Raw genomic sequence first — 15358 nt, forward strand, 5'->3', positions numbered from 1 at the left:
GTTTATACTTACATTCAAACTTTACTTTTTATACACTTTTAGGAATTTTATAGCGTTTCGTCCACTGTTTAATAATTTAGGTAATTAGAAAAGGAGTCGCTTGCGAATGACGACAACCTTGACATTGCATGGAGGGTTGTTGAGGGTAACATTAGCATTCGATTTCTATTTTAGTAATGCTATCCACATGATAATTTAATGTATTAATGCTAATTACTGTGAATAAATTATAACATTTGAGTGACATTTCTAACATTTTAGCGCTTGTCTTTAAGCTAAACGGTTTAATGCTAACTTGTAGCTAGCTAACCATGTTGCTTTTCTCTCCACAGTGTTAGCAGAAGCTATGGCACTCCAGCGACTGTCGGGCTCCGTTTCTGGGCTCATCGTTCAGAATTCGCTTACAATTCTTCAAAGGACATTTAGGTAAGAAACAATTATTTTGAAGGCCTTAAAGCGTTGCTACATCATGTTTTGGTGCTGAAACAGTATACGCATAGGTCAACGTGTTAAAATAATTTTTAAAAATATATCCAAACTAAATAATAATCTTAGTGAAATGTATTTTATGTTGGAGCAATATGTTAAGTAGTGCATTAATATACTGCGTATATATGTATACAGTTTATGGTTTAACTCAAAAATGTTTGGTCTGTATTTAGTTTTCTTACCTTTCATTGTTTTGCTTTGTTGAAACTGGTTCAAAACATGTTTTCTCATATAACCCTTTAGAAAGGTACTTTTAAAAAAACCTTTATTAAAAAAGACAATGTTTTATTCTTTTAAACTACCATATATAAACATTATGTCTTTAAGTTACGGTTGAGTCTACAGAGTCATGCTGCAGTCAGGGACACTAACCTTACACTTTTAATTTACCTTTAAAATAAATAATTTATATTTCTGAGCAGGTGATTTATTTTCTTAACAGGTTGCCCATAAAACTAGTTTCAGTGAATGTATATTTTAAAAATATATATATATTTTGTTTTCCCTGGTAGAAAGGCTAGTAACTGTCAAATTTAACAACTAAATCTTCGAGTTATGTCACAATTGGGTTTTCCTCAAGTTTCAGATTATATATATTTTTTCTGTTTCGTTAGTGTGTCTGTGGTTGCCGCCGCCATTCAGAAAATGACAAGAGTGCGCGTGGTGGACAACAGCTCTCTTGGAAATACACCCTATCATCGGCCACCAAGGGTCATCCACGTCTACAACAAGAACGGTGTTGGAAAAGTGGGTGACAAGGTGCTACTCGCCATCAAAGGACAGAAAAAGAAAGCTTTAATTGTTGGACACAAAATGCCAGGCGACCGCATGACTCCTCGGTTTGATTCAAACAACGTTGTTTTGATCGAGGATAATGGCAACCCAACGGGAACAAGAATTAAAGTCCCAATACCCACACATCTACGGCAAATGGAGGGAGATTACTCCAAAGTGTTGGCAATTGCAAGTTCATTTGTGTAACCATTCAACATATCATGCAAAGCAGTGGAAGTTTAAGTTGTACAGTTTGGAATAAAAACATTCAACCTACTTGTTTTTATGTAAACTCTGCATACATGAATTTTGAGGCAATCTTTTCATTTGGCCTTCAGAGAGAAATTTTTATGCTTACATGACATTACCTTTATTTTCTTCTGTGCAATCAGCTGCTGCAGTGTGGGTCATACTGTGACCAAAACACAGGGTGAACCTTTTAGGGAAAACATTTATTGAAGGCACAACATACATTCGCAAAACGAAAACACAACTGGCACGTTCTGACTTCAGTTAATGACAAACTACAGTAGCATTCAGGCCATTGATATACTTCAGTAAATTATTTTAAGTGAGGCATTCTTAGTTCCTTCAGTTAAAATTCCAGTGCAAATAATAGTAAAAGACTAAGCACGTCTTTACATAAACTGAGTGTAATACTAAAAAAAGATTAAACTTGTGTAAAAAAAATACTTAAAGCAAGTTTGTGCTGCCATCTAGAGGCCTAAACACGAAACAACTTGAAACCCATTTCATAAAAAAAAAAAAAAAAAAAAAAAAAAATCACATTTGCAGAAAGCCCAAAGTAATCTAGTATTTAAAATGTACTGAAAATACACACTGACACTTCAAACCTATGGTAATGACACTTCAGATTAAATGTTTAAAGTGACTTGCAATGGATAGTAATACCTTGTGACAAACCATGCACAGGCAAGTGCAGCATGTTTTTTTAAACAGCAATACAGTTCTGCTCTACTGCGGATTTGCATAGTTTATCAAATAAGGCCGGGTCCCACGTTGCTTTGGTGGACTTTGGTTTTTCTCTACCATGGGGGCTCTTCTTATACACAAGTAGCTGGGCTGGGCTGTGTGTTAGACTGAGGGATCTTCCAAGCTGCAGGCACATCAACTTCACATCTTCTTGTTGAACTCTTCAACCACACATGGTCAAGTAAAGCCACTAGAACAGCGACAAGCAGAGTTAAACAAAAGTGACAATAACTGCAGCCTGATTTGTTCATTAAAGTTCTGTTCACCTCTGTGAGATTCATCTCAACAACTCCTGATCCATCTCTGTTCAACTCCTGGAAAGACTCTGCAAAATTCAAAGTCAAGATTTCAGTTTCCAACTTTCCCCACATTAAAGGATTGTATAAATATGAAATGCTCATTTTTATGTATGAAGTAGAATTACTCACTAAACATTGCTTCCAGCTTGACCAAGCAGCAGATGAAGTTGTCAAAGTCAATCATCTCATTGTCTGCATAGCGGGCCACCAGAATCTGGTTCAGCTGATTATTCAGTTTAAAGCCTGAAAAAGTTTAATGTTTTAATCAAATTTATATATAAAAACATGACATGATTTTTAGAGTTTGTGCCATTAATAAAATACAAGTAAAAACCTGAAAAATAGGGAATCTTTCAAAAACAATCCAATGAAAATGTAGTTTTTAACTCGTTTTTGTGGTTATTTCTAATGGAAGACATGTACAAAGAAAATTAAGCTCAAATTTGCATTTCTGAGTGTTTCTTCCTTCTAATTGTTGAGAATCAGGAGCAGATGAATTAATTACGTTTGAAAAAGACCATTTGGGACAGAAATTATGCTGGGCGGGCCAGAGGCTCCCTGCTCCAAGCTCTCAGCAACATGGACTTTTGCAACTTTAAGCAATCATTTACTAATGCTTATTATGTTGCTTCTGTTCATCGAGGTTTTTTTTTATTTTTATTAAATTTGCTAATCCATATTTCTGTTTAAGTTCAACCCAACTATTCCTGAATTTGTTCACAATTATATAAACATATCGTTTGGGCTTTTTCAGTACAAGGTGATGCTAAAGTAAGTGGAGTTCTGGATTAAATAGTACATTGTGAATTAGAAACATACAGCATGACATTCTGTCAAAAACAAAACAACTTTCCCCCACCTTAATCCCATCTACCCCAACATTCCTACTGAGATTTTAGAGTGTACGACTTCACCTTTGATCAAATTGCAGCTCTCTGTTCCAGCAGATCTATAGTTTTAGCTGTTCTTTAAACTGGGCTTCTGTACCTCATTTGGTCACCAACTTCAGTATTTCTAAAAATGTAACAAGCTCCCTTCAGCTGGGATTTGTCTAGAATAATTCCTCCTGGGAAAATTTGAGACCACTGCAGAAGAGCAAACTTCAAAGCGTTTGCCGTTAGCTTTATAACCGCTGCCGTGTTAACACTCATCCTAATGATATCTTTGTGTTTATAGACGCCTGCACAGCTGTTGCTGATTAGTTCATCAAGGGTTAATGATTTACAGCTTCTGGCTGCCTCATGAATCTTAAGAAAGGAATACAGGGGGGTTTGCTTTGTTAATTCTTTTTGTAAATAAAGCTATTTTAAAAGTTATTTACCTCATATAAATCCTTTCATTTATGTATTTTTTATTATGATTACTAACTATTTTTTGTCTTACTGTTATTTATTTTATTGTGGAAAGCACTTTGAGATGCTCGGAAGCAGGAAAAGTGCTATATGAATAAAGTTGAATTTGAATATATTTTTTATATGATCATCTAAAAAACAGGATTTTAGGGAAATGTCTCAAATATTTAAGATGTCGGGATGTTGCTAAAAAGCATTGTACCTGCTCCCTCCACTGCCAGCCGCATCTCGTATGAGCTCATGGCCCCCGATTTGTCGAGATCAAACTCCCTGAAAATGCCCTGCAAGATGGAGAAATCAACATAACTACAAACACTAGGAGTTTAACTTCATTTATCGATACGACTCCTTACAAGCCACTTTCTGATCTTGTTCCAGAGGATCTGAAACTCCAAGAGTCCTAAGCGGGCGCTGCCATCTTTCTGTGTAGATTAGTGTTAAGAAATGACCAAATCCACACATTTACTTTGTAAACCAATCAGATTTTTATAAGTTTGTATGTGATAAAAGGATACATCCAGTAGGTTAACCATGGTCCGACACGATTCCGTGCTAAATCCATCCGTCTTCAGATCCTTGTCTGCAATGCCAAACATGCATCTGAGTTAGGCTAGCTTGCAAAAAACTGGATAATAAACAGATATTTGTTAGGAATATTTGAACTTAAACTTAGTAATTTATAAAAAGCTCACGACGAGAGATGACTCTGTTTAGAATGGTCTTAAGCTCGCGAATAGAAATCTCCATGTCCTGGAAAAGAAGAAAGAAAATAATATTTTTACCAAAATACGTTTTTGCAATGCATTTCAACGAGGAAATTGTACTGAACAATTCTTACTACCAATAAACAATAGAATGATTGAAGCTGTTAGTGCTACCCCAAATAGTTTCTTTTTTATCAGATGGTTTTCAGGACTTACCTCTCCTGCTAGTTGAGCAAACATGGATTTAAAAGAGTCATCAATGTCATCTTCTGTTATTTCTTCCTGTTTTGAGAAAAAATGAGTGAGTACTGAACAAATTCTGTTCTGCAGAACACTCCCTATGGCGTAGGTCTCATACCTCATCTCCAAAGTCAGCAGAAATCTCATCATCCAGCTCCCTGAGATAAAAACACCTTCAGGTCAGACTGTTTCTTACGTACAGCGAAACGCCACACAAACGAATGGTAGAGGACACATACTCAGTCTCGGACTGCTTCTCTGTGAAGACTCTGAGGACAAAGTCGGCCTCTTTGCTGGGCTCAAAGGTGGAGGGAACAATGAGGTACTCTCCAGGAGGTAGACGCAGCCGAGCGCTTACCTCCCGCAAGTTGATGAAGGTCTCTGAGCGAGCGCACGAGGAGTGACTCAGGAAGAAGTTTTTTTTCAAATGGACGTTCTGACAGCCCCTGTACTGAGGGTACAGGAAGTGTAAATGCTTAGATACATAAAACAACTAAAATAATTCAGAGTTTATATTTAAGAAAAAAAGTGCAAAAATATTCACCCCCCTGAATCTTTTACTCTTTTCTTTCCATCATAAATCACTCATGGTTTATAAAATATTGATATGTTCATCCCCTGACAGAACTTGAGCAGCTTTGCAAAGAATGGAGAAAAATTGTGGTGTAAATGTACAAGACTGATGGTGTTATGTCCCTTTTTCTGTCTATGGATCTGGTGGAGCATAACATGAATTGGGGGTTCGTCCAGGATATGACTTAGTTTAGATCCCCATGAAGTGAAGTTGGATGACTGTACAAAAGGAAGTTTGCTCGTTTTTGTTAAATTCATCCACACAGATTGAGCCAAAGGTGGATCTACTAAATACTGACTTGAAGGTAAACAACTATATTTCTTTATTTATATACAGTATATCATTTCAGTGACATTGCTTTAAAGGAATCTGTTTTCACCTTGACATAAAAAGGGGTTTTCAAATAAATGTTGGTGTGAAAAAAAAGATACATTTAGTTGACTATGAGTGATTTAGAAAAGGGTAAAACATCCAAAGGGGTGAATCCTTGTGCAAGCCACTATATAGCGTGTTTGTATTTTTGCAGCTGTTTGGGGTGAAATCAACAAGAAGGTTCTTAGTCACAGTGACTAATGAAAAATGTGTTGATTCCAAGTAAAAACCGCCTGATCATATTGGGTTTCATCAATGTGCTTCTGGTCCTGATAAGCAGTGTAAACAGAAGTAAAAAGTCATGGTCTTACCTCCTCTGGAATCTGAAAAACACAATAAGAAAAGATGTTTTTTAACTGGCAACACTAAGCAAATCAAGATCAGGAGACTTCTGCTCTCACCTCATAGAGGGCAAAGCCAATGGTGTGCATGTCTTGACCGTGGCGCCGATACCTGCGGCGGTCCTTCTGCATGAGGGCAACTAAAAAGCTGCACGCCACCTCATTGTCCTCGGGGTCGTCGTCTTCCTCCAGCAGAGTGATTTTATACTGCGGGTTGATCCAGAAGGTGTCTGCACACAGCATTTATGGAGTTAGAAAAACTGTGAGCGTGGAGGCGTGAAAGGCCTTTCTAAGCATCTGCGGCTCACTGGGGTGGTTCCTGCAGCCCCCGGCGGTGCTGCCCCGTCTCCACGTGCCGTAGAACTTCATGGTGTTCCAGTGGCTGAGGGCGTCTTCACTCAGAGCGTCTGGAGTCAAGTTGCAGATCTCCAGACGGGAAAACTGCCTCAGAAAATCGCTGAAGGACATCCTGGAAAGTAAATGGGCAGAAAAACTTTATACTTTGCTTTTAGAATCTAGAAACTTGTTTTTTGTAACTGAGAGGCACGTTCAATTTTAAATACAGTGGTCCCTCATTGATAGAGGGAGTTTCACTCTGATAATAACATAAATTCACATATTAGGATTATACATTCTTAACGCTGCACACTTTCTACACTTCTCAGAATAATCTTCTGTGTCCTTCATTCTCATTGGCTGTAGATGATTGTCATTCAATCTCCTGTAGAAAATGTCTTCAGTTTGCCAAATTTATATAAATCTGATTGCCATCAGATTTGTGTTTTCATTCATTAATACTGGACTTATTGTTCTATGAAGGTTTGAACTTGAGAGAAAAGTGTGAAAATGTCTGAGAAAAGTGTAGAAAGTGTTTGGTGAAGAGTTTTACAGCCTTAAAACGTATAGAATCACTGTAAAAAAAAGTGAAGATTCATACTTCACAGATTTCTAGATATTCTGCAATAAACAAGGAACCACTGTATATCCAATCCCTTTCGCTCTATCGTACCAAAACTCGCCATCTTCCATTTTGAGGTGCAAGTCTTCTCGGTCAGAGGGGTCGACATCGTTCCATTCATGGGAGCTAAAAGTGACAGGAAAAGGGTTAGATTATAAACTTAAGAAATGAATCAACTGTTGCCAGAAACTCACTTGTCGCTCCAAGCTCCGGTCCACTCCACCTGTCCCCACGGGTTTCGTATTCTGATGAGGCGAACCATGTTACCACGGTAATCAACCTGTATACATCACAGATGGGGGTCAGTAAGGAAAACTTTAACACTTGATGAAAAAATGAACAAACAAAGCTGACCTCCTTCAGTCCAGTCACTGAGTACGCGTGTCCTTTCACAAGCTTCTTGAATGTAACAGCCTCCATATCGAAGGCACTTGTAATCTGCATTAACAAAAGTCCTACTGTCACTACATGATTAATAATTTAGAAAAAATTGAAGCGTTTAAATCATTTTTTGTTAGGATTTACATCAATAGAGCATCCCAGCAGGGAGCCTCTCTCCAGAGCTTTGGCGATAATCCTGTGCAGATCTCTGGGAGCTTTCCGCAGCTCGTACATCTCAGACACTCCACCTGTGAAGTCCTCAAAGCCCTCAGTGGTGCTTCCTCCAGACAGAGCCTCGTAGGAGCCGTTCAGCCTGACCGCACAAGCACAGCACAATACAAACTGAGTACATGTAGCAGCAGCACTTCAAGATGAGGCTTCCTGTTGGATGCCCCCATGCTGACTTATCGAGGCGTTCAATACCCACTTGGCATAAGCTTTCTCCATGAGTGCGCTCCAGAACTCGTTGCCTTCAGCTGAATGTACAAACATCAGCTCTCCGTCTTTCACTGGCAATCGATCGTCAATCACAACATCCACCCATTCGCCAAACTGCCAGAACTGCAACAAGAAGCAATAATCAAGAAACCTGTTCAGAATAAAGTGCTTCAGGAGGTGGAATGCTTTGAAAAAAGACGGAAATAACCTGAAAGTGAAAGATTCCAGCGTACTCTTCCTGGAAGGACTGGCCATGTGGAACAACGCGGTGCAGGAGCCTCTCATTCAGGGTCAGAGAGGCGATGGCCGCTAAAAGCCAGCAGTCACCTGTTGTTGACAGAAAACGCTCTAGAACACAAATCTCGCCGGGATCTCGTGCTGTTTTTCCACTGTGAGAACCCACCAAGAGCGCCCTGGCAGATGTCTGTTCTGGTGGCTCCTCCTACGATGAACTGGGGGTCACTCGTCAGCTCCTGGGGAGACATTTAATGTCTGAGTGAGGAAAATGCAAACGCTCCACTTCTTAGAACTGATGCCGGTCTTTTTTTGTCTTGCTCGTGAGAGCTTTATCCTGTTTATTTTTTATTTTTTTTTTAAATGACAGAGCAAATGTCTGGGCAGGGGAGCGGTCAGAAATGCCAGCAGCTGGGTGTGTGTGGGGGGTCCACTGAGTTCCTGCCTCTACTTGTCCTAATCTGCCTGAGACTGCTCATGAGACAGTCACTGATATGTTTGCTTACTGCCCTGGGATGAACAAACACCCTCCTTTACATGCTTGTATTTAATTTACCATGTAAGCATTTTAAAGATCCACTCTGCTGAAGATTGTGTTTTCAACATCTTCTTGTGGCATTATTCTGATACATATTAAAAGAAAATTAAGAATAAAATTGAATTTATACATATTTCTTTATTCAACTAGTTGTGAATCAGGAGCAGACAAAAAAAACAGTTTAAAAAATAATGTTTTTGTGATGTAGAAAATATGCTGGGTGGGCCACAAGCTCCCTGCTCCGCTCCATTCTGATGCATCCACTTGAAGTCCAAATTCCTTCACTATTCACTATATAGTGCACTATACAGTACAGTCAATACATTATGTTGTAGTGCTGTCTGAATTTACAATTCAAAAATCAAGTGTTCAAGAAATTTCCCTAAAGTCTTTGCAAAAAATGAGTGTGCATTGATACCACTATATTAGCCAATCTAGACCATAATACATTGCGTTCAAACAATTTTTGCAAAATAAAATGTTTTACATGTATTATTTTTAATAAAACATCCACATTTTGTCTAATCAGAACACAGTGGAGTCATATATAGATGTTGTGAAATGTTTGCATTAATTAGATTTTAACTTTGTGAAATGGGTGACGTCATATCGGCCATTTAAAAAAAAAAAGAAAGAAAAGTAGTGAGCATGGTGTCCGAATTACTTTTAAAATCCAGGGCACTAAATAGTCCCGCACTAGATAGTTTTTCAGTAGTTAGGGATTAGGACATAGACTAGATTCATGACGTCTTCTGTCACAACCTGATCTGTAACTGCTATTCGATCAGTCCCCACATGCATAGAAAATGTGTCTATTTTGGCTAAAACATAAGCGGCACTTAATAGTCAGAGCAGATCTTAAAGGTTTACAAGAACTATTTAATTTTATTTACAATAATGACGAAGTATAATTTGAAGTTGATAAAAAAACAAAAGGAAAATAAATGTCATGAATCAACCTTACTGCACGTGTACCACACTTTGTGACTGCCGGATCTGTACTCAGTTAATGACACGCTATTAACGGTTAATTTTTACAGTAAAAGGGACAGCAGTAAACAACACACAATTATACAGTGATTGCATTTATGCAACTTTCTTGTAATTTACATAGCTGCAGTTCAGTCAGGGGAAGCTCTCTGTTGTTGAGTTTAAGTTGTACAATCTTGGAATGACAAATGAATTATGGGAGCAAATCTAATCAGAATTGCTTAACTGTCGCATTGTTGGCCACAAAGAAGAAGTGGTGTAATATTTGTGCATGCGGGGACCAATCAGGTAGCCGTCACAGATCAAGAAGCGACATCTTTATTTTTCTCTTTCACGCTGGCTCAAAACTGTGCATCTGGACAGCCATAACATTGCTCACCATTGTTGTTGCACCACTATTGTTAGGTTGGTTTTGTGAGGGGTTTGATTTTTACTATAAACAGCATCATCATTATTTTAAAAAAAAAAGTGGAAAAACTTTGAAAATAGGTCAAAATGTGATTAGAGTGGGAATTGGATCAATATAAAAAGTCATAAATACTGTGTTTTGTAAATAAATCATTTAAAAATGTTATGGTAAACTGCTGCTTCAGAAAGAAGCAGCTCCTTTAGTAAAATCAATAGGACACAGTCACCAATATCAGTTATGCAGAAGCAGAACTCTTTGCAGTTGCAGTGTCTGAAAAGTTTATGAACAATACAGGAGCTTCTTCTCTTGGAGGCACAGTGTCCAGGAGCAGCATGGATGATTAACCAACATTTGACAAAAACCGCAGTGTCTTTCTGCTGTTTTCATCAGGGGTTTAAAGCTAACCAAACGTTTAAATCTTACACTGTCATCCTTGTTTGGCATCTTCACAAAACCCCAAAACATCAGCAAGTTCACCTCCTGCCAACTTCTAACGTTTTGTCAAGATGCAAAAATATTCTCTTCGGCAGAAACCCACTTTTTTTTTAATCTCTCAGCTGTTCCAGAACTGAAACCAAATGTTTCCAACAAATCATGAAACCACAGTATTGCTGAGAAGCACAGAGGTGAAAGAATGATGATTGGGTTTTATCTCAACAGCAAGTTTGTTCACCCTCTTGTTACTGAATACATACAGTATAAAGCATATTAGGACACAGTTTAAAGTACACTAGAATTGAAAAAGAAGATCTGCTAAAAAGATTAGCAACCTAAACCAAAAAGCACTTTTGTTTTTGTTAGACGAATGATTCAGTAATATGTCATGTAACCACTTTTGGAAAAAGATCTAGAAATGTTTCAGACACAGCAGTCAAAACTCAACTTTTAAAGGATTTATCCATGTAATTTTGATGAACTCTTTGACCATAATGACCAAGTGTGGCATAAATTTGGGGTTTTTACCGTGGGTCTGATCCATTCCACATCTCTGGTTTTAGAGGAATGTGGCGCGAGCTCCTTAAAGCCCAAAGACGGAGGCTCAGCTGGGAAGCAGGGGTCCTCGAAGAGACAACCCGACTCCAAGCAGTCCCGCTTCAGGGACTCGTAGTCCTGGTTGTCAAAGAGCACGGCGTTGTCCTTGGAGCCCATCCCCTCAGAGCGAAGCCTGTTGGTGTAAATGGCAGCAGATATCCCTCCAGCTGGATACATACTGGTGCAAGACAGAAACACGGAGTTGGTGGCATGCACGCTGCCTTCTATAAATAGCACAAAACTCATCGGAGACACACTCGTCTGAGTTAGAAGGTAGTACAAAGTGGAGGGGGTGTGTTTAAGCAGGAAGAATGCTGGGTAATTTCACATTTAATACATTTACTGCAACATTTTGTGTTAAATGCATTGCTAGGAAACTTATAGTAAAAAACAAATTTTTATACTTATAAAACACAACAAATAAAAGAAAAATACAAACAAAAGTGTTGGAATGTCAAAAAAATCACCAATAATCACACAGCAAGCATTTAAAGAAATCTCAAAATGTTGGAGATATACCTGTTCTCTTTTGGCAGGCTGAGAAGGAAATAAAGCAACAAAAAAGAGGAGAGAAACAGTCATTTGTAGTTGTTTTTGCTTGTTTGATTATGTTTTTTGCATCATTTCAGTCATAAACCAGAGATGCTTTAGATCAGGCTTGTCCAAAGTCCGGCCCATGGGTCAAATGTGTTCAAATTTATACTGGCCCATAGGCTCCTGTCATAAAATCAATACATCCTCCAGCACTTCTTAACCGTGTGTATGACGTCTTGATAGTGATTGGCTAAATTAGATTAACCTGTGGCAAAAAGATGTAGCTAATAGACTTTCAGAGCCCTGAGGGCTAAATGAGAACAGATTTATTTCCGTGATTAGAACCACTGATATTTTTTATTCTGAATAAGATAACTATTTGTGTTATTTTCCTGTTCACATCATTTACATTTACAAGTTTACAGTGAGTATTTATTAGTGAAAATGTGTAACATTTAATATAAATCCAGATTTAATGTTAATAAAAGTTTTTTTTTTTTTTTTACTTTTTCTTTATTCTATTTCTGATTTTCAAATCAGAAATTCACACTAATTTGGGTAAGAATGTATTTTTTCTATTTTCTGTGAAGAAAGTTAGAATTTAAATAGTTCATTTAATGGCATTATAAGGTTTCAAAGAATGTCAGTTGATTGGTTGGCCCTAATACATTTTCACCTTACCAAATATGACCCTCTTTGAAAAAGGTTTAGACACCCCTGCTTTAGGTAATTTTTTCTTTGTTTTCCCATCCTAGTGCAGAACATTTTAGTAGTTTGAATAGTTGTGAGTTTTATGGTTGTTACTTCTTGAGTCCAAACTGAAACACTGATCTATTATGCATCTCTGATCCACTCCAGAGGAATCCTAATGAGCTGAGGTCAGTCAAGGGGCCACACAAAAAGAACCACAAAGAAGAACTTGGCATAAAGGTTCCAAATGGTAAATGGCGTCTACTTGTTCAGAGCTTTTCTACTTTGCTTTAAAGCCCAAAGGGCTATACAATCACAGTCCCATTCCCACACACACATTCAAACACTGATAGCAGCTCTGCTGCTGACCACTGGCGCCAATCTATAACCACCAGAAGCAATGTGAGGTAAGGTTAAGGGAGACTCCAGCACAAGCAGGCCAAAACTCAACCTGAGATCCACCGATTAAAGGTTAACCACTCTACCTCTGATAATAGAGCCCTTGTAGGGCACTATCCCACTTATACCATGGTCCCTTAAAAACAAATACATATTAAATCAATCATTAATACTTCCATCTGGTAATTTTTAACGTTTGAACTATTTTTCACAAGAAGTGAACTCGGGTAAATCCAAATTGCTTCCTTAGCCATATGGCTCCTTTCTATTACTCCAATTGTAGGGGCATTTGAACCTGAAGTGGTGTCCAAAAGTGTTTTTGAACTTAAGGGTGACTATCCCTTTGCTGGTAGGGTGATCTGTGTTGCGCTTGTGGCTGCATTCCTTCACATAAGTATGCTCTCAAGCACAGAAGTTTACCTGTAAAGGGCCCTACCATGAAAATTCTACTTTTTGAGGTTTTAAATGCATTTCACTGTTCATTCCTCACTGTAAAGAACCCCAAAGCGGTATTTTGATCCATTCATGCATTTAAGAGTAATCCTCTAAAAATCTGCGCTGTCTGCAGCAGCCCCTCCCATACCCACAAGAATGACCAGTTGGAAACGTGCTGATGTAAGATTGATTCCAACTGCTCCCTCCAGGAAGAGTCTGCTCTGACAGCTCTGTCCCCAGACTACCAACTCTCAATTTATCCCCTTATCCAGAGATAATCAGCAAAACAACTTTCATTTTAGATGCAGAATACTGTATATCTTCCAATTTTGTTCTGTCTTCAATAAATTCTGGCTCCCCCCATTCCCCTGGTCTGGCACAGCCATGCAGAAGCCGCATGTGTGTTGTGGAGCAGTGAAGCCATGCCCAGGCCAACTAAGGGGCAGATATATCGTATGTGCATCCATCTTTGAAGAAGTTCAGATTATTTTCGTGGGAGAAATACAGACATGGTCCCACAAACTCTAGGATGACATCATGAAGTGGACTGCAGCCACACGCAGCGGCAGGCTAAGCTTCAGGAATCGAGCCATTTTACTTCCGGGTAGGAACAAACTCACAAAATATCACTAAAATGTATAAATAATTCATTTTTTAGTGGTCCAAAGGTAATATATGATCTTTTATATAGATATAGTTCACTCTGATAGGTTTAAGAAAGTCATGGTAGGGCCCCTTTAAATGTAAGTATTTCCATAATCAATGTGACACTTGAACACGTTTTTGCTTTAGCATGACTTTAAAGTTCTAAAAACAATGTTTTGTACTTCCGAGCACTGGCCGCTATGTGTTGACATAAATGGCCGGTGACTATTGATGACATCATCAATGATCACATCTGAATTTGAAGAGCCATTTTCTCCACTTGGAGGATTAAATGTAGGGATAGGGAGAAATAGTACGGATAGATGAATACTAACTATACATAAAAACTTTCACCCACAGAAAATGGTTTATTTCAGGGACCAGCAGCCATATGCAGTCAATTCAGTCGCCATGTTTTGCAATACGGATGCCGCCATGTTGGAGCCAGACATCATCAGTAAGCAGTGACTGCTCCAAATGGGTCAATGTATCAGATATTCTGACAAATGTAATGACTGAGCAATAGTTGTTTATTTATTTACATAAGTCTATGCGATTTTGGCTTCTTGGAGCCAGCGGCTACTTCCTGTCTGGAACGCCAAGGAAGGACGTGTCACTCAGTCGAGTGCTCAGATTGTCAATTGGAATAATGTTTCCATATTCTGTTACCAACTGGTGTTTAAGCCATTGCAATAATAAAGAACATTCAGGAACTTCTTTTTAAGGTGTCCATTATTACGTTTCAATTAATTCTGCCAATAAGTATCAAGTATTCACCCTAACCATTGAATAAATGGATTATAATCATTGGAAAAATTAAAAAAAAAAAAAACAACTCCTTCCAAACTGGGCAAATACTCCAGAATTTCTGCAGAATTTCCGCATTATTCGACTGTAAACAGGATGCTCTGGAAATTATCTGATAACATGCATCACGTGTTCAGAGATCTGAAGAAACAAAAAAAAGTTTCTCTAGAATGATTTCATCAGATCCTGATTGTTTCCATTTCATCTGATTTACTTTTCTTCTTTGTTTAAAAGAAAGTCATCAGTTTGGAATCAGGAGAGACTGGCTGTTTGGAAACTGTCACTTATGTTTGTGGAACATCAACAAAGATCTGCAGAAGTCTATCCATGAACCCGAATATGACGCAATATTCATATAAAGTTAAGCACAAGTTTCAGTTTTAGAAATGGAAACGACACAAATTGAAACGTGTGAAGTTCTTTGGTTGGTGGTTCCTCACATTTCCCAGATCATTATGGTCGCGAGGACAGGTTCATTGTGTTAGGGGGGCAGCCCCCGCTCTGAGGCCCCACATGCTTCTGTGCTGTTGATCAGAGGGGCTGTTTATGGTTGGGGGGACAGAGAAACCTCTGAAACATGAAGTTACTGGGATGCAGAGGAGGTCAGACCCCACCCCGGAGAACCATCGTTCAGGAACCACCAGAACAACATGGTCATCATGTCAGGCTCGTCACATAAACGCCGCTGACAGCAGCTGTTCTGGCCCTAACATGCTCGCGACATTTTAAA

The 15358-nt window shown here is 38.5% G+C and overlaps 2 protein-coding genes across 2 annotated transcripts; one reads left to right on the forward strand and one right to left on the reverse strand.

The window, feature by feature from the left end:
- Positions 1 to 7: 7 nt before the first annotated feature.
- On the forward strand, positions 8 to 1539 carry mrpl14 (mitochondrial ribosomal protein L14). The gene is made up of 3 exons (XM_024297613.2): positions 8 to 145; positions 333 to 426; positions 1104 to 1539. The coding sequence occupies exons 2-3, from the start codon at positions 347 to 349 to the stop codon at positions 1468 to 1470; spliced, it is 447 nt and encodes a 148-aa protein (XP_024153381.1). The 5' UTR covers positions 8 to 145; positions 333 to 346; the 3' UTR covers positions 1471 to 1539.
- A 155-nt stretch (positions 1540 to 1694) lies between these two features.
- capn1a (calpain 1, (mu/I) large subunit a) lies at positions 1695 to 13221 on the reverse strand. Its single transcript, XM_024297612.2, has 21 exons — positions 11050 to 13221; positions 8319 to 8388; positions 8124 to 8242; positions 7905 to 8038; positions 7622 to 7790; positions 7451 to 7534; positions 7291 to 7376; positions 7148 to 7222; positions 6447 to 6607; positions 6199 to 6368; positions 6109 to 6120; positions 5091 to 5302; positions 4970 to 5009; positions 4828 to 4893; positions 4600 to 4657; positions 4423 to 4487; positions 4261 to 4329; positions 4110 to 4188; positions 2685 to 2798; positions 2523 to 2581; positions 1695 to 2446 (listed from the first exon to the last, which is right to left on the reverse strand). The coding sequence occupies exons 1-21, from the start codon at positions 11362 to 11364 to the stop codon at positions 2420 to 2422; spliced, it is 2184 nt and encodes a 727-aa protein (XP_024153380.1). The 5' UTR covers positions 11365 to 13221; the 3' UTR covers positions 1695 to 2419.
- Positions 13222 to 15358: the final 2137 nt, after the last annotated feature.

This window comes from Oryzias melastigma, linkage group LG15 (genome assembly GCF_002922805.2).
Source record: "Oryzias melastigma strain HK-1 linkage group LG15, ASM292280v2, whole genome shotgun sequence".
In the NCBI taxonomy this organism is placed as follows: domain Eukaryota; kingdom Metazoa; phylum Chordata; class Actinopteri; order Beloniformes; family Adrianichthyidae; genus Oryzias; species Oryzias melastigma.

Excerpts from the sequence above, each read along its gene's own strand:
- mrpl14 (XM_024297613.2), top strand. The coding sequence starts at position 347 with ATGGCACTCCAGCGACTGTCGGGCTCCGTTTCTGGGCTCATCGTTCAG. Across the intron at positions 427-1,103 it reads ATTCTTCAAAGGACATTTAG|TGTGTCTGTGGTTGCCGCCG; the intron begins GTAAGAAACAAT and ends CTGTTTCGTTAG.
- capn1a (XM_024297612.2), bottom strand. The coding sequence starts at position 11,364 with ATGAGTTTTGTGCTATTTATAGAAGGCAGCGTGCATGCCACCAACTCC. Across the intron at positions 4,894-4,969 it reads CTGCTGACTTTGGAGATGAG|GAAGAAATAACAGAAGATGA; the intron begins GTATGAGACCTA and ends TTCTCAAAACAG. Across the intron at positions 2,799-4,109 it reads GCTGGCAGTGGAGGGAGCAG|GCTTTAAACTGAATAATCAG; the intron begins GTACAATGCTTT and ends AAACTTTTTCAG.